This window comes from Cherax quadricarinatus, chromosome 79, assembly GCF_038502225.1.
Source record: "Cherax quadricarinatus isolate ZL_2023a chromosome 79, ASM3850222v1, whole genome shotgun sequence".
NCBI lineage: Eukaryota > Metazoa > Arthropoda > Malacostraca > Decapoda > Parastacidae > Cherax > Cherax quadricarinatus.
In genome coordinates this window covers 6,505,284-6,527,783 of record NC_091370.1, presented here as the reverse complement: position 1 = coordinate 6,527,783, position 22,500 = coordinate 6,505,284, and the positions used below count along the sequence as shown (strand labels likewise).

General features: G+C 44.5%; 1 protein-coding gene across 1 annotated transcript in view; it reads left to right on the top strand.

The window, feature by feature from the left end:
• Positions 1-22,500, top strand: part of LOC128702769 (G-protein coupled receptor GRL101) — a 208,386-nt gene that overhangs the window by 29,144 nt on the left and 156,742 nt on the right. The window contains exons 5-7 of the mRNA XM_070101807.1: positions 11,158-11,280; positions 14,133-14,302; positions 16,387-16,564. Of these exons, the coding sequence (XP_069957908.1) occupies positions 11,158-11,280; positions 14,133-14,302; positions 16,387-16,564 (471 nt within the window). The remainder of the gene's footprint in view (positions 1-11,157; positions 11,281-14,132; positions 14,303-16,386; positions 16,565-22,500) is intronic.

Here is a 22,500-nt window from a genome sequence, read left to right as displayed (position 1 = left end):
AGACACAGGAGCAACACTTGGGTATATTTTTTGTGGAAACGTTTTACCAAACATTGGCTTCATCAGTCCAATACAAAGAAGAATGGTGAATTTAACAGTCCGCTGTCGCCGGACTATTAATTCAATGATTCTCAAATTGGAGTCCAAAACTAGATTTTAGAAGGTCCACTGCGAGATATGAAAATTTAGAAAATTTGCAATGAAATCTGAGAATTAAATAAAAATTCGATAAGGTGTTGACAATAAGGACCACCGAAACGTGAAAGTATATTTGAGAAAAGTGTCGTGAAAAATAGTTGTGGAAAGCGAGAGGTTACGATTGGTCGTAGAGAATCCGTCTCCTCCCATACACTTACCAAGGTAACGGCTCTGTTAATTCATCTGGTCTGGACATGTCTACTTCCATGATATATTAAGAGTCTCTTCAATACAAGGCGAAAGTAGTTTGGAAAGTGAGGAATTGTCACAGGCGTGTGTGACCAAGTCAGTGAGGAGTCGGACACAAAAGACAGAATGAGAATACAGACAGGAGGAGACAGAAACAGAGTATAAACACAACCCTTGTCTATTCCTAACAGTACTACACGAGTGTGTACAATATCCACCTCCATCACAGTTACTCAACCAACTTAGTTGCGTCCCTTCCCTAAGATAATATAAAAGTTTCTTGTATGTAGCATGATCCTAGAAAATAAAGAAGAGAAACATGATGCGCAAGTCAGTGAACCAGGAAGCTCTGAAGCGAGAGGCAGAATCAGTCACAACTTGATTACGTATTGTGTAAAACTCGCGAACAAGCGATGCAAGATACAAAACAAGCACGGAGTTAAAAGATAGCTCTAGGTCTTCCGTGTTGCAATTAGCATATTAGGAGCTTGCAGTGTTACAGAAAAAGAGAATGAAATCAGAGTAAACAGATTGAGCGTTTTTGCTTCAGCCCCACTGAATGTAATATTGGCAGCACCAGGTGCTTCAGCCCCACTGAATGTAATATTGACAGCACCAGGTACTTCAGCCCCACTGAATGTAATATTGGCAGCACCAGGTACTTCAGCCCCACTGAATGTAATATTGACAGCATCAGGTACTTCAGCCCCACTGAATGTAATATTGGCAGCACCAGGTACTTCAGCCCCACTGAATGTAATATTGACAGCACCAGGTACTTCAGCCCCACTGAATGTAATATTGGCAGCACCAGGTACTTCAGCCCCACTGAATGTAATATTGACAGCACCAGGTACTTCAGCCCCACTGAATGTAATATTGGCAGCACCAGGTACTTCAGCCCCACTGAATGTAATATTGGCAGCACCAGGTACTTCAGCCCCACTGAATGTAATATTGGCAGCACCAGGTACTTCAGCCCCACTGAATGTAATATTGGCAGCACCAGGTACTTCAGCCCCACTGAATGTAATATTGGCAGCACCTGGGAAAGACAGGTTGGTATGTCTGTATTTGGTAGTTACTCGTTACATTATTTTCCTTCGTATTCTTCTCTTCCTTCTCATATTCTTCCTCTAGCTCCTCTTTCTGAAGCTCCTCTTTATCCTACTCCTGCTGTTTCTGCTCCTCTCCCTCTTCTACCCCTCTTCCTCCTCATCCTCCTCTTCCTCCTCTTCCAGCCCTCCAGGACTCTGCAACTCACTCAGCAGGAAGGTCATTACTTCGCAACTTTGATGACTCCTGGAACTGGAAAAGGTTTTCCTTTTTTCATCCCGAGAACATATTTTTTTATTTGTATAATTAGTTCACATATGTATAATAGGTAAGGAAATGTTAAATTCGCGTCTCTAGGAATTCTGTGATTTTAGTTAGAAAGATATTGTTAACAGCTCGAACTTATCGAAGTAGAAATTACACGAAAATACGCGCTATCAAAATTAAAAAAAAATGGATAAATTTTTTTATTAAAAATGGATTAAAAAATATTTAAAAAGATTTAAAAAAAATAAAATACATTAAATACGATTTTAAAAAATGTTGAATTAAAAATTGGATTTAAAAAGATTAAAAAATCTGGATTAAAAATAATAAATAAAACATTTAAGAAACCTGGATTTAAAAAAATTATTTAAAACTGGGCTTAATAAAACGATTAAAAGCCTGAATAAAAAAAATGGATGAAAACCAGGATAAAAAGAAATATCGGCTCTTGATCTAAGGAATTGGATCTGCTCCCGTTCCCTGAATTGAGCCTGAATACCTTCCATCCCCCCCCCACACAGGTACTGTATAAACTCTACTGGTTTAGTGCTCTATTATAATAGACCCTAATTACCCCCCATTCTCCCCTCCCCTATCCCATCCTCCCCATCCTCCCCTTTTTCCATTCCTCCTCCTCCTCCTCACCCCTCCCTTTTGCCCTTCCTCTTTTTAGCCTTCGTGATTTCTCCCACAGGCGCGCTAGTTCCTAGGTAGGGGAAAGGACACCGGGGTCCATCCCATTCCGTTGAGGTTTCTTGGCGGTGGCGTAGTTTGCCGTGGAATCTGGATTGCCTAGGGATGTCCCGATCCCTCTCCGGTATCCCGGAGTAGCTTTGGGTGTCTTTTGGGCGACGGGTGTATCTCTGGAAGCCACCTTTCGGATTCCGGGGGTGGTGGCTGAAGGAGGTATGCTTTGTGGCGGATATCCGGCCGCCCTCTCTTTTGTCCACCGAGGTAGCTCGGCAGATGTGAGGTTGCTATCCCAGATTGCTGGTTTACTGGCATGAAGGGTAGGGTATGGCACGGGTTCCATGCTGCATCTGCGCTACTAGCGGTGTCGAGTCCTCTTGGGCGCGGAGGGAGATTTCTGGCCCTTTCATTCCTCCTAGGAACTATCCCTCCCCGGTCCCCCCTTTTTTTTTCTTTTTTTTATTTTTATTTTCTTTTCTTTCTTTTTTTTCTTAAAAACAAAAAGAAAGAAGTAACCTAACCATGGCAGCCCTAGTCCATGAACCTGGTACCCCCGGGCCCCTTCTTGATACCGCACCCCGTTCTGACCCCGCCTCGTCTTTGGACCACTCTTCAGACATTCCTCATGCCTCTGTACCTATTGCCGGTGCTGTTTCCTCACCCGCTTCAGGTACTGAGGCCTCGACTGACTCCTTCGATTTATCAGACCTTCGCTCTCCTCTGACTATGCTTCCGGCCTCTCCCTCTACGGTGCGGCAATTTTCAAATTGCCGACCCGTTCCACGTCGGACCAACTCTGGTCCCACGCCTAAACGTCAACGACAATTACCTGCTGATGATACTTCTCCACCTTCACCTTCTCGTTCTTCTCAGAAACGATCGACACGTCCTTCACTACCTTTCCACGCTCAGTTTCAGACTGAACAGTGGACTAAATTCTTCACTTTACGACCAACTTCCTCTACTGCCTATCTTTCTGACCATAGTATTGGCAAGGCACTCCTACGCCATGTTGGTAAAGATATTTCTTTTCATGCTCTTAAGAGCGGTACGCGCATCATTACCGTACAGAATGCTACCCAGGCTCGTGAGCTCTCTCGTCTTTCCCATATAGATACTGTTCCTGTCACCCTTGAAAAACATCATTCCCTCAATTCTTGTAGTGGTACCGTTATTCTGCCCCATACCATAGTTCAACACAATTTCCAGACATGTGGCACCGACATTCTAGAACAGCTGGAACTCCAAGATCTCCCAATCCTCAAGGTAGACACTTACGTTCTTCCTGCCCGTGGGCGGAGACGATACCCTAGCAATGTGGCTCGTTTAACTTTTGACAGCCGAGAACTCCCATCCTCCGTTTATATAGCAGGACATCGGTTACAAGTTCGAAAGGTGATCCCTACACCACAACAGTGTAGAAATTGCTGGCGATTTGGCCATCCAGCGAAATATTGCAGATCTATCGCCGAATGCCCAGTCTGTTGTGCCGATGACCATTCTAATACGTCTTGCAATCGATCTCCCTCTTGCCTTAACTGTCATGAGGCTCACCCTTCGTACTCTCGCCGTTGTCAGGTCTATTTAAACGAGCGGGAAATCCGTTACCTCAAAGAGACAGAAGGTCTCCCTTATGCCATGGCAGTTTCTCATCTCCGCCTCCAAGGGAGACTCCCATGTGTTTCTTATTCCCGTGTTTCAAAACATCCCCCCACTTCTGGTATCCCATCTTCTACACCCACCTCTGTGGTTACCTCTCCCATAATCACTCCTGTATCTAATCCTTTTGCTGTCCTCGGCTCAGACGTCCCTACTTCAACGCCTCAGTCTAATCTCGCTTCTTCGAGTTCTCTCTTACAAGCCTCAGTATCGACGAGACCTCGTACGACACCTCTTCCCAATCGTCCCTCTACTTCTCAAAAGTCAAAAAAAGGTCCGGTAACACCTCCTACCCATCTTCCACCTCCATACTTTACCCTCCCTGTCTCTGTCCCTAGTTCTTCCCCTCTCACTGGCTCAGTTACAAGTGCAGAGGTTCACCCTCCTCCTCGTAATGTACCTTCCTCCCCTGTTCCCTCCCAAGTTTCTTCCTCTTCTGCCACCTCCCAGGTTCCTGTCTCTTCTGTCCCCTGCCACGCTTCTCCAGTTCCCTCCACCCTTTCGCCCCCCCCCTACCTTTGTACAGTCCAATACAGTTCCAATCTTTACTCATCCTCCCCCTACCATTCCCAATATTGTCTCCCATACGACATCTCTGAATTCCGAAACACTTGAAGCAATCTCTGAATATATTGCAGAGACCAAACCATCAATGGACACTGATCCACCTTCCGCTCTTTCTCTCTCCTCTGCTCCATCTGCGCAACTCCTTTCTTCACAGCGCACCGTTCCTTCGCTGCTTGAACATTTTCCACTGCCTCCGCATGTGGACTTTTCTAACCCTTCTAGTCCGTAGGAACCCTTACCTGCGGATTTCAAGTATCTTTATCATTGCCAATCATGGCCTTCTTACAGTGGAATATACGCGGCCTCAGGGGTAATCGGGGTGAGCTTCAGATGTTACTCTCCCAGTTTGCCCCTGTTGGTGTTTGCTTACAGGAACCAAAATTACACTCTGCTGTTATTTCTCACATCTCAGGCTATAATTTATTGTATTCTTCAGATCCTTTTCCTGATGGGACCTTTAATGAAAGTGCCCTTCTTCTCCGCACTGATATTCCGTACCATCAGCTATTTATTCATACTTCGCTGCATTACACAGCAGCCCGTATCCACTTACATAGGTGGTATACGCTCTGTTCTTTATATCTCTCTCCTTCTCGGGCATTATCTATTCCGGATTTTGCCTTCCTTGTTTCGTCATTACCGCCACCGATTCTGTTACTTGGTGATTTTAATGCCCACCATTTCCTCTGGGGAGGGTCTCACTGTGATTCCCGTGGAATTCAGTTAGAGGCTTTTCTTGCCACCCACCCCCTCCATGTTTTAAATACAGGTACTCACACCCATTTTGATCCTCGGACTCATACTCTCTCTTGCATCGATCTCTCAGTTTGCTCTTCCTCCGCCGCATTAGACTTTACTTGGTCTGTTCTCCCAGACTTACATGACAGTGATCATTTCCCAATCATTCTTACTTCCCCTTCATATTCGCCACCTCTTCGCACCCCACGCTGGCAATTTAATCGAGCAAATTGGAACCTTTACTCACACCTGACTGTTTTTAAAGAGGTTCCTTCTTCGTCCTCCATCGATGAGCTTTTACACCTCTTCTCGTCCTCCGTTTTCACCGCAGCTTCTCATTCTATACCCCAAACTTCGGGCAGGCATTCTCAGAAATGCGTGCCTTGGTGGTCTCCTGCTTGTGCTCGTGCAGTACGTTTGAAACGCGCTGCATGGGGCAGGTACCGGTACAATAGAACCACAGAGCGACTCCTTGATTTTAAACAGAAGCGTGCGATCGCTCGCCGTGTCATCCGTGACGCTAAACGCACTTGCTGGCGAGATTATGTCTCCACCATCACCTCTGCTTCCTCTATGAGTGCAGTCTGGAAAAAAGTACGAAAACTGAGTGGTAAATATTCTCCTGACCCGGCTCCTGTTCTGCGGGTTGCCGGTGTTGATATAGCAAACCCACTAGATGTTGCCAATGAAATTGGCAATCATCTGGTCCGTATTTCTCAGGGACTTCATCTATGCCCCTCATTTCTTTCCTCAAAGTCTGCCAGAGAGTTAGCACCCTTGGACTTTTCTTCTCTCAGAGAAGAACAGTATAATGTGCCTTTTACACTTCAAGAACTGGAGGCAACACTCTCAGCTTGTCGATCATCGGCAGCTGGGCCCGACGACATTCATATTCGTATGCTACAACATTTACATCAGTCAGCCCTTGCAGTCCTATTACGCCTTTACAATCTTATTTGGTCACAAGGAGTTCTTCCACAGCTGTGGAAATCCGCCATTGTTCTCCCTTTCCGCAAACCAGGCACTACGGGACATGAAACCTCCCACTATCGTCCCATTGCTCTTACCAGTGCAGTTTGCAAAGTAATGGAACGTCTAGTAAATAGACGTTTAGTGTGGTATTTAGAGACACACAACAGTCTCTCCACTCGTCAATATGGCTTTCGTAAGGGACGTTCTACCATAGACCCCTTACTGCGCTTGGATACGTATGTTCGTAATGCCTTTGCGAATAACCACTCAGTTATTGCCATATTTTTTGACCTTGAGAAGGCATATGACACAACTTGGAGGTATAATATTTTAGCCCAAGCCCACTCCTTAGGCCTTCGAGGCAATCTACCATCCTTCCTTAAGAACTTTTTAACTGACAGGCATTTCCGTGTTCGGGTTAATAATGTGCTCTCCCCGGACTTTATCCAAGCTGAAGGTGTCCCCCAGGGATGTGTTCTGAGCACAACACTTTTTCTCCTTGCTATTAATGATTTGGCCTCTAGTCTTCCATCAAATATTTGGTCATCACTCTATGTTGATGACTTCGCTATTGCCTGTGCAGGCGCTGACTGTCACCTCCTTACAGTTTCTCTCCAGCATGCAGTCGACCGTGTTTCCAATTGGGCCACCACACATGGGTTTAAATTTTCCAGCACTAAAACCCACCAAATCACTTTCACTAGACGCTCTGTCATCTCTGATCATCCTTTGTACCTCTATGGCTCACGTATCCCTGAACGTGATAGTCAAGTTTCTGGGCCTCCTCTTTGATCGTAGGTTATCCTGGAAACCTCACATTACCTCTCTGAAGGCAACTTGTCACAGCCGGCTGAACCTTCTTAAAACCCTTGCTCATCTTTCGTGGGGAGCTGATCGTCGAACCCTCCTTCACCTACATTAAACCCTTATTTTATCGAAACTTGATTATGGTGACCAGATCTATTCAGCGGCATCTCCTGCTACTCTCTCTAGCCTTAACCCCATTCATCACCAAGGATTACGTTTATGCCTTGGTGCTTTTCGCTCTTCCCCTGTCGAAAGCCTCTATGCAGAAGCGAACGTTCCATCCTTATCCGATCGCCGTGATGCCCATTGCCTGCGCTACTATGTACGCTCTCATGATCTCCGCAATCCTTCCATTTATAGAATGGTCACTGATATTAGTAGACATTCTTTATTTGTTCGCCGCCCCTGCTTACTCCGTCCCTTCTCTCTTCGCCTTTATTCGCTCTTGTCTTCTCTTCAACTACCACCTTTCTATGTACATGTAGCATCTCACTTTTCCCTACCCCCCTGGGAAGTTCCAGCTGTTCGAGTCTGTTCTTTCTCCCTCCCTTGCTCGAAAGCCCAACTGTCTACGGTCGCTTCCCGCTCTCTTTTTCTTGACCACTTTCACTCTCATTCTCATGCCATTGCTGTGTACACAGATGGCTCTAAGTCTTCTGACGGCGTAGGATTCGCAGCAGTGTTTCCGGACAGCGTCGTACAAGGGCATTTACTATCTTCAGCTAGTATTTTTACTGCTGAATTATATGCCATCCTTACAGCACTTATCCGTATTGCATCTATGCCTGTGTCATCATTTGTGGTTGTCTCAGACTCCCTTAGTGCTTTACAGGCTATACAAAAATTTGATACACCTCACCCCTTAGTCCTCCGTATCCAACTTTGGCTACGCCGCATCTTTACTAAGCATAAAGATATTGTTTTTTGTTGGGTCCCTGGTCATGTTGACGTACAGGGCAATGAACAGGCAGACACTGCTGCGCGGTCAGCAGTACATGACCTACCAGTTTCTTATAGAGGTATTCCATGTACGGACTATTTTGCTGTAATATCTTCCCACCTTCACACCCGTTGGCAACAACGTTGGTCTACTATGCTCGGCAACAAACTTCAGTCTATTAAACCGAGTATAGGTTACTGGCCGTCTTCTTATCACCAGTGTCGAGGTTGGGAGACTACTCTCTCCCGTCTTCGCATTGGCCATACTCGTCTTACTCATGGATATCTCATGGAGAGGCGTCTTGCTCCTCTCTGTGAGAATTGCCAAGCTCCATTATCAGTCAGCCACATTCTGTTGGACTGCCCACTTTATCAACGAGCACGCAGAATTTACCTCTGTCGTCGTCTTCGCCCCGCTGCTCTCTCTTTACCTTCCCTTCTCGCTGATGGACCCACCTTTCATCCGGACTCTCTCATTGACTTTTTGACAACGACTGACTGACTTCACAAATTCTGATACTTTCAGCCCTTTCTACTTGTATCTCTTGCTACCCTCTACCCCCGTACTATCCCCTGCCCCGCTGTTTTCTGTAACCTGCTGATCATCCCCCCTCCCTTCTGCCATCCAATTCCCTTGCTTCCTTCCCTACTCTGCAGCGCTGTATAGCCCTTGTGGCTTAGCGCTTCTTTTTGATTATAATAATAATAATATTATAATAGACATGGAGATCTCTGAAAATGTGGGAATAAGGAGACATTTCAAGCGATTCCCTTATAAAGAACTGTGGAGTGATGCTGGGGGAAGGCACTGGATCCAAGGCATTGGAGCTACCCGCCCCTCTTAGCAGACTTGTTTACCTATCATTGCCCGGGTGAAGTGTGACTGCTACGTGTTTACAGCTTTCCAATGACTTAATCTTGGTCCAGCGGATTGTAAACTAGAGATCTTTTGGAGTCGTCAAGATAAATATTTAATCCTACGAGACCTTGTGTTTCCAGCTGCTACACTAAACATTAATTTTGATGCTGCTCGTCTTGATTTTGATGCTTTCTTTGATTTTTTATTCTTGTTTTGATTTTGATGCTGCTCGTCTTGATTTTGATGCTTTCTTTGATTTTTTATTCTTGTTTTGATTTTGATGCTGCTCGTCTTGATTTTGATGCTTTCTTTGATTTTTTATTCTTGTTTTGATTTTGATGCTGCTAGTTTACTGTGCATCTAGTATCCTTACTGAAGACGGTAGTGCGAGAGTTGGTGGGTTTACAGAAGCCTTGGAGTCTGGCACCAGCAGGACGACTAACAGGAAGGAGTACATATGGGATTATATTTGCAGTTTAATAAAGACAGTTATAATAAAGACAGTTTTAAAGGGACCATATGTGATATCAAGGTACCTTATTAATGGAAAATAAGATACCAGATACATTAAGTGAATAAACTAAATTTGCTAGTAAAGGAAATTTAGTTTATTCACTTAATGTATCTGGTATCTTATTTTCCATTAATAAGGTACCTTGATATCACATGTGGTCCCTTTAAAACTGTCTTTATTATACCAGTCTTAATTATATTTACTTTAGCAGCCCTTACTGACCTTCCTAATTCTACCTTCATCCTCACTGACTTTCCTAATTCTACCTCTGTTATACCCTTCGCCCTCACTGACTTTCCTAATTCTACCTCTGTTATACCCTTCACCCTCACTGACCTTCCAAGCTCTACCTTCACCCTCACTGACCTTCCAAGCTCTACCTTCACCCTCACTGACCTTCCAAGCTCTACCTTCACCCTCACTGACCTTCCAAGCTCTACCTTCACCCTCACTGACCTTCCAAGCTCTACCTTCACCCTCACTGACCTTCCAAGCTCTACCTTCACCCTCACTGACCTTCCAAGCTCTACCTTCACCCTCACTGACCTTCCAAGCTCTACCTTCACCCTCACTGACCTTCCAAGCTCTACCTTCACCCTCACTGACCTTCCAAGCTCTACCTTCACCCTCACTGACCTTCCAGGCTCTACCTTCACCCTCACTGACCTTCCAGGCTCTACCTTCACCCTCACTGACCTTCCAGGCTCTACCTTCACCCTCACTGACCTTCCAGGCTCTACCTTCACCCTCACTGACCTTCCAGGCTCTACCTTCACCCTCACTGACCTTCCAGGCTCTACCTTCACCCTCACTGACCTTCCTAACTCTACCTCTATTATACTCGTCACCCTCATTGGTCCCTGATCAAGAATATTACACCTTTTAGAACACCTCACCCTGTACCACTATACGACCCTTACAGGTTTACCGCTTACTTATGATTATAATAATTGAAGGCTACGTAATTTATTATCCATTTTATGAGTCAGAGATACACAAAATCTGAGATGATTATTCTGTAGAATGATTAAAATATATGTAACGGACCAGGACTTAATATTGTAAGACACAGCAGCGATGACGAGTGAAAAATACATAATTGGTCAATACAGGGAGGTGTTTAGCGCTGTGTGACACTGCTGAGCACTTGTACACGTCAGTTTTACTGGGTAAGAACTGTTTTCCCGCCTCAGCAAAACCTAGCACTAAGATATCCTCCCATCACCCAGGATGTCATCCCCAGGATACCATCCACAATAGCCTGCTAACACCAAGGTACTTATTTACTGCTAGATGAACAGGGGAAGCAGGTGTAAGGAAAAATGCCCAACGTATAACGAGGTAAATAATGCAGGGGGGGGGGGTGAGGCATACACTGATCGTGTGGGAAATGCGAAAAACTCGCATCTATAGTACAGAAGAAACTCAAAATATATTCAGTTTGACGGAGATCCTGATCTGGGACTCGAGCAAACTGAAAATATTTGTCTTTTTTTATATATTACTGATTGTGGATTATTGATATATGAATAATGTAGTTAAATATGACTTTTGTGATGGAGTATGATGGAAATGGTTTAGAAAACCGACAAGTTGAAGAATGAGAGACTTGCAACATTTGGGAATCTTAATTACCGAGTAGTAAAGACTCCCAAATGTTGCACAAGTGTCTCATTCTTGTAATAGTTGTGTTGTGTTCCAGACCACCGGCAGTGCTGGAAGGCGGAGTTCGAGTGTTCCAACGGACAGTGTGTTCGTCCTGGGAGAGTCTGTGACGGCCATCACCACTGTAAGGACGGCTCTGATGAGGTCGCTTGTACCCCAGGTGAGTCTCAATACCTGCTTTCATTAGCCAGCTTTTTCTCGTGTGTGTTTAATTACTAGTAATTATTTGCATCTATAGGAGAGGAGGTATGCTCGTGGTGTCTTGTCTTCGCTATAATTATCTTGTAAGATTTTTTAAATAGCGCTTGTAACACTAACTCTACTTTGTGTGTGTGTGTGTGTGTGTGTGTGTGTGTGTGTGTGTGTGTGTGTGTGTGTGTGTGTGTATGTGTACACTCACCTAATTGTACTCGCCTAATTGTGGTTGCAGGGGTCGAGACTCGGCTCCTGGCCCCGCCTCTTCACTGATCGCTACTAGGTCCTCTCCCCCTCTGCTTCCTGAGCTTTGTCATACCTCTTCTTAAAACTATGTATGACTCCTGCCTCCACTACTTCACTTGCTAGGCTATTCCACTTCCTGACGACTCTGAAGAAATACTTCCTAACGTCCCTGTGACTCGTCTGAGTCTTCAGCTTCCAATTGTGACCCCTTGTTTGTGTCCCCTCTCTGGAACATCCTGCCTCTGTCCACCTTGTCTATTCCCCGCAGTATCTTGTATGTCGTTATCATGTCTCCCCTGACCCTTCTGTCCTCCAGTGTCGTCAGTCCGATTTCCCTCAACCTTTCCTCGTACGACATTCCCCTGAGCTCTGGAACTAGCCTTGTTGCAAACCTTTGTACTGTCTCTAACTTCTTGACGTGCTTGACCAAGTGTGGGTTCCAGACTGGTGCTGCATACTCCAGTATGGGCCTAACATACACAGTGTACAGTGTCTTGAACGATTCCTTATTAAGATATCGGAACGCTATTCTCAGGTTTGCCAGGCGCCCGTATGTTGCAGCAGTTATTTGGTTGATGTGTGCCTCCGGTGACGTGCTCGGTGTTATGGTCACCCCAAGGTCTTTCTCCCTGAGTGAGGTCTGTAGTCTTTGTCCACCTAGCCTATACTCTGTCTGCGGTCTTCTTTGCCCCTCCCCAATCTTCATGACTTTGCATATGGCAGGGTTGAATTCGAGAAGCCAGTTGCTGGACCACATGTCCAGCCTGTCCAGGTCTCTTTGCAGTCGTGCCTCATCCTCATCCGATATAATTCTTCTCATCAGCTTCACATCATCTGCGAATAGGGACACTTCAGAGTCTATTCCTTCCATCATGTCGTTCACATATATCAAAAATAGCACTGGTCCTAGAACTGACCCCTGTGGGACCCCGCTCGTCACAGGCGCCCACTGTGATACCTCTTCACGTACCGTGACTCGTTGCTGCCTCCCTGTCAGGTATTCCCTGATCCATTGCAGTGCCGGGTGTGTGTGTGTGTGTGTGTGTGTGTGTGTGTGTGTGTGAGAAAAATTCATGTCTGACATGACTGGATGAGGCAGCACACATACAACACCTGGATATCTTTTTTAAATAATCTCCAACCAGTGTTTTTATCAATTCAAAATGAAGACACCTAGGTGTTACATATTCGTATAATTCCTCATCGTGCCTTAAGTTTCATGCCTTTTTTTTTTTTCACGGAGTCTCGTGTGTTGACTGAAATCAAATACAGTTTAAAAAATATATAAAGATAATATTACTAGAAAAAATCTTTTGAAGACGTGTGTGAACATATTCCATAATATTCTAAGGAGCATTATTTATGTTTATTAACTGACGTCTTTAGCATTAATTTCTCTGCCTAGATTCAGTTTAGCTTTTCTGTTATTAGTCGGTTATTACTGAAAATAAAAGTTACAAGAATAGGCTGGAACAAATCACGACCCACAATGCCATAGATGAAAGAAATCACAGCTCACAAAATTGTGGTTGGAACAATTTACAATCTTATGCTGCATAAGTGTCTTAATCTTCAACTAATACACGATGCCTCAGCTGGAACAGTTCGCAAACCCACTAATTGGAAATGGATTTAATGCATTGTTGCAGTCTGTCAAGAACAACTTGAAACTCAGGACTTAATGATCATTAGTATTGGTGGTTAAGAGTTGAGCAGATTGTGAGGGCCCTAGAAGCAGATTGTGAGGGCCCTAGAAGCAGATTGTTGGTGCCCTAGGAGCAGATTGTGAGGGCCCCAGAAGCAAATTGTGGGAGGGGGGCCCAGAAGCAAATTGAGGGGCCTCAGTAGATTGTGAGGGTTCTAGAAGCAGATTATGGGACCCTAAAAGCAAATTGTGGGAGCCCTAGATGACATTTCTTGGTACGAGTGTTAGTGTAGTAGAAATCATCTCTCCATTATTTTTTTGTGCTCAGAATTCTACTTTCTAGGAGGACCCTTTCATACGGGGGCCATTTGGTGCGAGATTCTACCACGTTAGAGCGCTAGTAAGACCCGCTTCAGGAAACGCTTGTCCTGTCCCCTGACAAATCTTACCTAACCTAAACTTGTTCCTCTGAATTATATCCGGCACCGACCAGACATCACATTATAGATGATAATCAATATCCCGACAAGTTGCTCTTTCAGATTCGTATGCAACCTAAGCGTACAAGTGCGCATGTGCAACCCAAGTGTACAAGTGCGCATGTATTACCAAAGTGTTGCACATGTCATTAGCATAAAAGAGGAACACTGCAGCAGACTTGCTGGCCCGTACTTGGCAGGTTTTTGTCAAACATAAACCCACTAACAAAAATATTAGCCCAACCCATTATAAGTGTTATCCAAAGAAGCTGCTTTGATAACCCATTAACTCGATTGCAAGTCCCACTCGCATCTAACCCCTCTCATTAACTAACGGTCCAGGACGGCCCGAAATTCCACCAAATTTCTATTTCCAAATAGTTTGGCTTAAATTTCAGTTGAATATCGTCTGGTGGAGCTGCCATTTAAGAGTGTTTGTATTTTCAGAAGACTTCGCTGTGTGTGGGTCAGGGTCGCGAGTACACAGGTTCTTCTGGTGTGACGGCTGGCCAGACTGCCCTGACAACCATGCTGACGAGCTACACTGTGAGTGTTGTAGGTCTGCTGCGTTGTGTTGTATGTCTTTTGTGTTATGTTGTAGGTCATCTGTGAGTGTTGTAGACTTTTTATGAGCATAGATCTGTGTCGTAGACCTACTGTGAGTGTTGTAGGCCTGCTTGTTTTCTCTATTCGTGTCTTTGCCTATTATTCCATTTATCTGGCTTTCTGCGTGTCAGTTACTATCTGTCCATCCATGTATATCATATTTCCTGAAAGTTGCATCCAGATAGATCTCCACTAGAGTAGACAGAAGTGATCACAGTGTACAGTTGAAATTAAAGCACAGTGTCGAGTCATGAACATCTGGGTTTTTCTCTGGCGGGACTCCAGGGGCTCTTAAGGAATTCGGGGATTCCAGTCTTGTTAGGTAAGACACATATGCAACAGTTAGGTATCTTTATTATGAAACGTTTCGCCTACACAGTAGGCTTCTTCAGTCAAGTACAGAAAAGTTGATAGAAGCAGAAGATACTTGAAGACGATGTAATCAGTCCATCATCCTTAAAGTTTTGAGGTGGTCAGTCCCTCAGTCTGGAGAAGAGCATTGTTCCATAGTATGAAAATGCTCTTCTCCAGACTGAGGGACTGACCACCTCAAAACTTTAAGGGTGATGGACTGATTACATCGTCTTCAAGTATCTTCTGCTTCTATCAACTTTTCTGTACTTGACTGAAGAAGCCTACTGTGTAGGCGAAACGTTTCATAATAAAGATACCTAACTGTTGCATATGTGTCTTACCTAACAACCTGTCGGTATTTTATACCATTTTAATGTTCGATTCCAGTCTTCTAGGGACATGACACACACGCTGACTCAACCCTTGCAACCACAATTAGGCGAGTCAACACAAGCACAGGAAAGCACTCACCCTTGCGCTCAAAATAAGGGAATTTAGTTGCAGTAGGCAGCTGCTGAGTCAACAAACATGTCAGAGATACAGGCCATAAATAATGTATGAATATTTGCAGACAGGAAATATTTCAAATGGAAATAGTGCACAAGAAAACTAAATATTTCATTCAAGTTTGTTATAAGTAATGGTATACAATACCGACGAGTCTTATTCTGTAACTTTTCGCCTACACAGTAGGCTTGGTCAGTCAAGTACAGAGGAGTATACCTGGAGTGGGTTTTGGGGGTCACCGCTCCCGCGGCCCGGTCTGAGACCAGGCCTCGTGGTGGATCAGGGTCTTAACCAGGCTGTTACTGCTGGCCGCACGCAAATTGACGTATGAACCACAGCCCGGCTGGTCAGGTACTGACTTCAGGTGCCTGTCCAGCGCCTTCTTGAAGACATCCAGGGGGTTATTGGTAAGCAGAAGCAACCTACTGTGTAGGCGAAACTTATCGGAATAAAGATGCCTCACCGTTGCCTATGTGTCTTGACAAAAATTTAGAGGACACAATATAAAGGATCAAAGACGTTGTGATAGTTTGGTAGCCTGTTTACCATTGTTTACAATGAGGATTCACATACCACTCGAAAACATGGCCGACGATCACGAGTTCGTTGCTAATATTATGTATGTATGCTAAGCATTTTTTTCTCATTTGCATGAAAAAGAATTTTGTCCATTGGTGGACGACGACAAAATAAAGTTTGTGGGTCGTTCACGAAAGAAAACAATTTAAGTGGATTCTAAATAAAAACGATTAGCTGAAATGAGAGATATTGACATAAATGGAGAAGTCTAGAATTTATTAGTTGTTATTGAGGAGAAAACAACAGGACCAGTGTCCAGAAACATTACTGTGCCCACTTTAGAAAATTTTGAAATCTTTGGAGCCAACGCCCACTTTGAGAAAAAGCTTTAGTACCGTGGATCGGTTGGCAAGTCACTCGCCTCTCACACTGGTTCAGTCCTCGGCATGGGTGAAGCGGTGGGCATGTTTCCCTACACTTGCTGTCCGTTTATCAGTAAGTAGGTACCTGGATGTTAGTCGATTGTTGTGGATGGCATCCTGGGGGACAAGACTGAAGGACCACAATGGAAATAAGACAGTCCTCGATGACGCACTGACTTTATTGGGTTATCCGGAGTGGCTAACCCTCCCTACCCGGGGTTAAAAATCCCAACAAATCTTATCTTAGTGTTTGTATCGATAACACCTTTTTTTTCCATGACTTTTTCGGTCAGAGTTCATTCCACAAGTGTGTTCATAACTCAACAATTTTTCTGTTAGGCTTTAATGGTCTAAAACCTCGTTGCCACCTCGAGAAATTTGGCCCACTTTATATAATGACCATTTCGTCATTGCTTGTGCTGGCACAACCATTCATCAAGTATCCACAGTCTCACAGAACGCAAGGAATGGGTACGGGGGCGAATAATAAAAATGTTAAACTATAGAACGCAAGTGACTCTGCGTTCAACTGGACTACGTCACTCGGTTTCACGTTCTGTGATCAAAACAAACATTATCATATGACTGACTATACCTGTAGTGTTAATATACACAGGATTTATTGGTCTTTTAAGTAGCGCTGCACGCACCAAACTAGTGTTACTGGTGAAGTATTGTTAATTGTGGAATATTCTCTCCATTATGGAACACCAGCGTTACTGATGGAACATTGTGTTACTGGAACATTCGTAGGTGGCATATAATTGCGTTTTGATTATTATATGTTGTATGTGAGTAATTCAGTGCAGAGTGAGTTGGAGGCTTGAACCTCCGTCCGCTAATTACCAGGTGGATGATTTCACAAGATGAGAAAAGTATCTTTTCTCAGTGATGAAGAATCATCAGTTTCATCCTGACACAATAATAACGTCAACACGCACACAAATTCAACACACGAAGAGGTCGCCACGCACACAGGAAAGTTACTAGACAGAGGTCAACAAATACACAGAGAAATCTACAGACACAAAGAAGTCTGCAAATATAAGTCAACAGATATAAATCAAACACACACACACACACACACACACACACACACACACACACACACACACACACACACACACACACACACACACACACACACACACACACACACACACACACACACACACACACACACACACACACACACACACACGAACGCATATACAACAGGCCTAGTGTCTAATCGGCATGTGCCTAGGACAAAATGGTAACTAACGGTGTGCTGTTACTTCCCGTTACGTACTCTCTGGTTCCTCTATACTCGTCTGCCATACTAATAAATTTCTTGGCCTCGGGCGAGTCAGACACATGATCGTGAAGGTTGTCAGTAACGATCTATCCTCCTCCCTGCCCTGGAAATTCTTGTGTAGCAGCCGCTTCGATTGTAGGCTGTCATGAAAGATATGCGTGTTATCACAGAATTTAATTAAAATGTCAAATTCTATCTGGAGGGCCGATAGGCGACTTCTTTATACACCCTTGATTCTATATCAACCTCTGTTTTACGAAGAATGGCTTCAACAGCCATTTTTCCCATGCTTGGTGCCTATTATCAAGGGTTGTGTCAGCGTCTCCGCACCTTCCACTCGTCCCCATTGAAAAAAAAAAAACGAGTAATGTTTAATGTCTCTTCTCTACAAGATCATCAATGTTAATTGTCTGCGTTATCTTGTTCGCTTTCGTGACCTACATAACCCTGTGTGTGTGTGTGTGTGTGTGTGTGTGTGTGTGTGTGTGTGTGTGTGTGTGTGTGTGTGTGTGTGTGTGTGTGTACTCACCTATTTGTTTGTACTCGCCTATTTGTTTGTACTCGCCTATTTGTGGTTGCAGGGGTCGAGTCACAGCTCCTGGCCCCGCCTCTTCGCTGATTGCTACTAGGTCCTCTCTCTCCCTGCCCCATGAGCTCTAACATACCTCGCCTTAAAACTATGTATGGTTCCTGCCTCCACCACATCACTTTCTAGGCTATTCCATGGCCTGACTACTCTGACTGAAGAAATACTTCCTAACATCCCTTTGATTCATCTGAGTCTTCAACTTCCAATTGTGACCTCTTGTGTCTGTGTCCCATCTCTGGAACATCCCGTCTTTGTCCACCTCGTCTATTCCGCGCAGTATTTTATATGTCGTTATCATGTCTCCCCTGACCCTCCTGGCCTCCAGTGTCGTCAGGCCGATTTCCCTCAACCTTTCTTCATAGGACAATCCCCGTAGCTCTGGGACTAGTCTTGTTGCAAACCTTTGCACTTTCTCTAATTTCTTGACGTGCTTGACTAGGTGTGGATTCCAAACTGGTGCTGCATACTCCAGTATGGGCCTGACGTAGATGGTGTACAGAGTCTTAAACGAATCCTTACTGAGGTATCGGAACGCTATCCGTAGGTTTGCCAGGCGCCCGTATGCTGCAGCAGTTATCTGATTGATGTGCGCCTCAGGAGATATGCTCGGTGTTATACTCACCCCCAGATCTTTTTCCTTGAGTGAGGTTTGCAGTCTTTGGCCATCTAAACTATATTGTGTCTGCGGTCTTCTTTGCCCTTCCCCAATCTTCATGACTTTGCATTTGGCAGGGTTAAATTCAAGGAGCCAGTTGCTGGACCAGGCTTGTAGCCTGTCCAGATCTCTTTGTAGTCCTGCCTGATCCTCGTCCGATTCGATTCTTCTCATTAACTTCACATCGTCTGCAAACAAGGACACTTCTGAGTCTATCCCTTCCGTTATGTCGTTCACGTATACCAAGAACAGCACAGGTCCTAGGACTGACCCTTGTGGAACCCCGCTTGTCACAGGCGCCCACTCTGACACCTCGTCGCGTACCATGACTCGTTGTTGCCTCCCTGTCAGATATTCTCTGATCCATTGCAGTGCCTTTCCGGTTATGTGTGCCTGGTCCTCTAGCTTTTGCAGTAACCTCTTGTGAGGAACTGTGTCGAAAGCCTTCTTGCAGTCCAAAAATACGCAGTCGATCCACCCCTCTCTCTCTTGTCTTACTTCTGTCACCTTGTCATAAAACTCTAGTAGGTTTGTGACACAGGATTTTCCTTCCCTGAAACCGTGCTGGTTGTCAATTATACACTTGTTTCTTTCCAGGTGCCCCACCACTCTCCTCCTGATGATCTTCTCCATGACCTTGCATACTATACACGTTAGTGATACAGGTCTGTAGTTTATTGCCTCATGTCTGTCTCCCTTTTTAAAAATTGGGACTACATTTGCCATTTTCCATACCTCAGGGAGTTGCCCAGTTTCAAATGATGTGTTGAAGATCTTTGTTAATGGCTCACACAATATCTCTGCTCCCTCTTTAAGGACCCATGGAGAGATGTTGTCTGGTCCCACCGCCTTTGAGGTGTCAAGTTCGCATAGCAGCTTCTTCACCTCCTCCTTGGTTATATGTACCTCATCCAGCACTTGCTGGTGTGCCCCCCTGTTCTGATTTCTTGGAGTCCTACTGGTTTCCACTGTAAATACCTCTTTAAATCTTGTGTTGAGCTCCTGACATACCTCTCGGTCGTTTCTTGTGAATTCCCCATCACCCTTCCTCAGTCTGATTACCTGGTCCTTGACTGTTGTTTTCCTCCTGATGTGGCTGTACAACAGCTTCGGGTCAGTCTTTACTTTTGATGCTATGTCATTTTCATATTGTCTCTGAGCCTCCCTTCTTATCTGTGCATATTCGTCTCTGGCTCTTCGGCTGATTTCTTTATTTTCCTGAGTTCTCTGTCTTCTGTACCTTTTCCATTCTCTAGTACACCTAGTTTTTGCCTCCCTACACCTTTGGGTGAACCAAGGACTCGTTCTGTTCTTCCCATTATTTCTGTTTCCCTTGGGAACAAACCTCTCCTCTGCCTCCTTGCATTTTGTTGCTACATAGTCCATCATTTCTTGTACTGGTTTTCCTGTCAGTTCCTTCTCCCACTGAATGTCTTGAAGGAAGTTCCTCATGCCTGAGTAGTTCCCCCTTTTGTAGTTTGGTTTTTCCCAGCCTATTCCTGCTACTCTCTCCACTTGGAGCTCAACTATGTAGTCGAAGCACAGAACCACATGATCACTAGCTCCCAGGGGCCTTTCATACATGATACCCTCGATGTCCGAACTACTCATGGTGAATACAAGGTCCAACCTTGCTGGTTCATCCTCTCCTCTCTCTGGTAGTGTCTCTAACATGTTGATGCATGAGGTTCTCCAGTACCACATCCATCATCTTGGCTCTCCATGTTTCGGGACCCCCATGGGGCTCCAGGTTTTCCCAGTCAATCTCCTTGTGATTGAAATCACCCATAACTAGTAACTTTGCTCCCCCCATGTGTGCTCTCCTGGCCACCTCAGCTAGTGTGTTGATCATTGCTCTGTTGCTCTCATCATATTCTTCTCTTGGCCTCCTGCAGTTCTGTGGTGGGTTGTACATTACTGCAATTATCACCTTATGTCCCTCAGACTGGATTGTTCCTACTAAGTAGTCCCTTTCGCCCATGCCATCCATTCCTTCCATTTTCTCAAAACCCCACTGGTTTTTAATGAGCAGTGCAACTCCTCCTCCCCCTCTCCTCCCTCTGTCTTTCCTGAAGATTTGATATCCGGATGGAAAGATTGAATCTGTTATTATTCTGATGAGTTTTGTTTCTGTGAGTGCTATTATGTCTGGGGATGTCTCTTTGATTCTTTCGTGCCACTCCTCATACTTGTTTGTTATTCCATCTGCATTTGTATACCACACCTTCAACTTCTTTTCTAAGACTGTGGTCTGGGAAGTATATTGGGGTTGGGGAAGTGGGAGACCTGGTAAGGAACTATGGGTTGTTGCTGTGGGGGTGAAGTTTGTAATGTAGTGGGTGGGGGCATTGGATGTGGCATGGGTGTTTTGATTTAGAGTGTTTGGTTGCACTGGGGTTGACCTGGTTGGGAGGCTTCTATAGAAAGTTGTGAGGGAGGCTGTATTAGATCTTCTTCCTGGGTCTGGGATCTCCTGTCTGTCTTCTCCATCCCCTCTCTTTCCTCCTTTCGCCTTTGTACCATCTCTCTGTTTCTTCCTTTCTTCTTGTGTTCTGTCGCGGTCGAGATACACCCTCCTGTATGCCGTCATGTCCCTTAATCGTGCTTTCTCTTGTACATTTAAAGATATACTTTTTTCATTTATGTTAATATAAAATTAATGATTTTGTACCGAAAGAAACTTAGGAAACTTACCTAACCTTATTATAACAAGCACAATTTAATGTAGCCTAATCCAACTAATATATTTTATATATATTTACAATAATTAATAAACACAATGAATTTTTTTTTTTTCGTTACATTCAGAATGATTTTTGCGAAATTATTGCATACACAAATTTTCGCTTGCCCTGTTCGGCAAGAAGAGCATTGTTATTTAAGCTAAAATAGCAAGTTTTACTTATTCGGCACGACATTGTGTGTATGGACATATATGATAAATTTCAGCAACCCACCACAATCTGCACATCTGTGTGTCTGCCGTTGTATAGAGCAGCCTGGCAGGTCTCTAAGAGTTTCCCATTCCTCTTGGAAATGGGCGTGCTTGGCGTGTAGTGGGCGTTGTGTGGGCGTGTGATGGGCAACGTCAGGGAATAATAGTGAGAGGAGGGAATCTCCACTACCCGGGAACACTGACGACTGGAAGTCCTCGATCCGTACATACATATAGGCCATCATTTCTTGTGCCTCGGGAGGGACACGAATACCCGAGCTTTATGCAGGGTCTTACCATTTACTATAGTGAGTTACGAAAGACACACACACACACACACACACACACACACACACACACACACACACACACACACACACACACACACACACACACACACACACACAAAACAGGCCTAGTGTCTAATCGACATGTGCCTAGGGCAAAATGGTAACTAACACACGCATAGAGGCTTCGTCACAACTTTGGTTTACGCATCTATACACAAAACACTTTTCACTCCAGCAGAAGGAATCATCTCTGTCCCGCTCCTCTGTTTTATAAGCATGAGGTTGTTACTCCTCGTATGCCTGGCCTCAGACTTTTGGAAGGACTCAAGGTTAATAACAACCTTAGTAAGAATATCCTGGGGGAAATAGTCACTAGAGATCAATAAGACTGCTAGATACCTTATTTGCTCAGTGATGTTTGGCCACGTCTGAAGCTTAAATGTTACTTAAGATGTTTTCAACTCTGTCTTTGTGAAGGAAAATGTTAGCCATGTGAAAGAAGCTTAGAGAAGGATGCATGCAATACGAGAAAGTTTTTATGGGCTTAACCAGTGAACTTTGTACGATATATCAAAATCTTAAGTTTTAAATCCCTTTAGTATACAGTCACCGGCAAACTTTTTATCTGCGTTTCAGTCCAA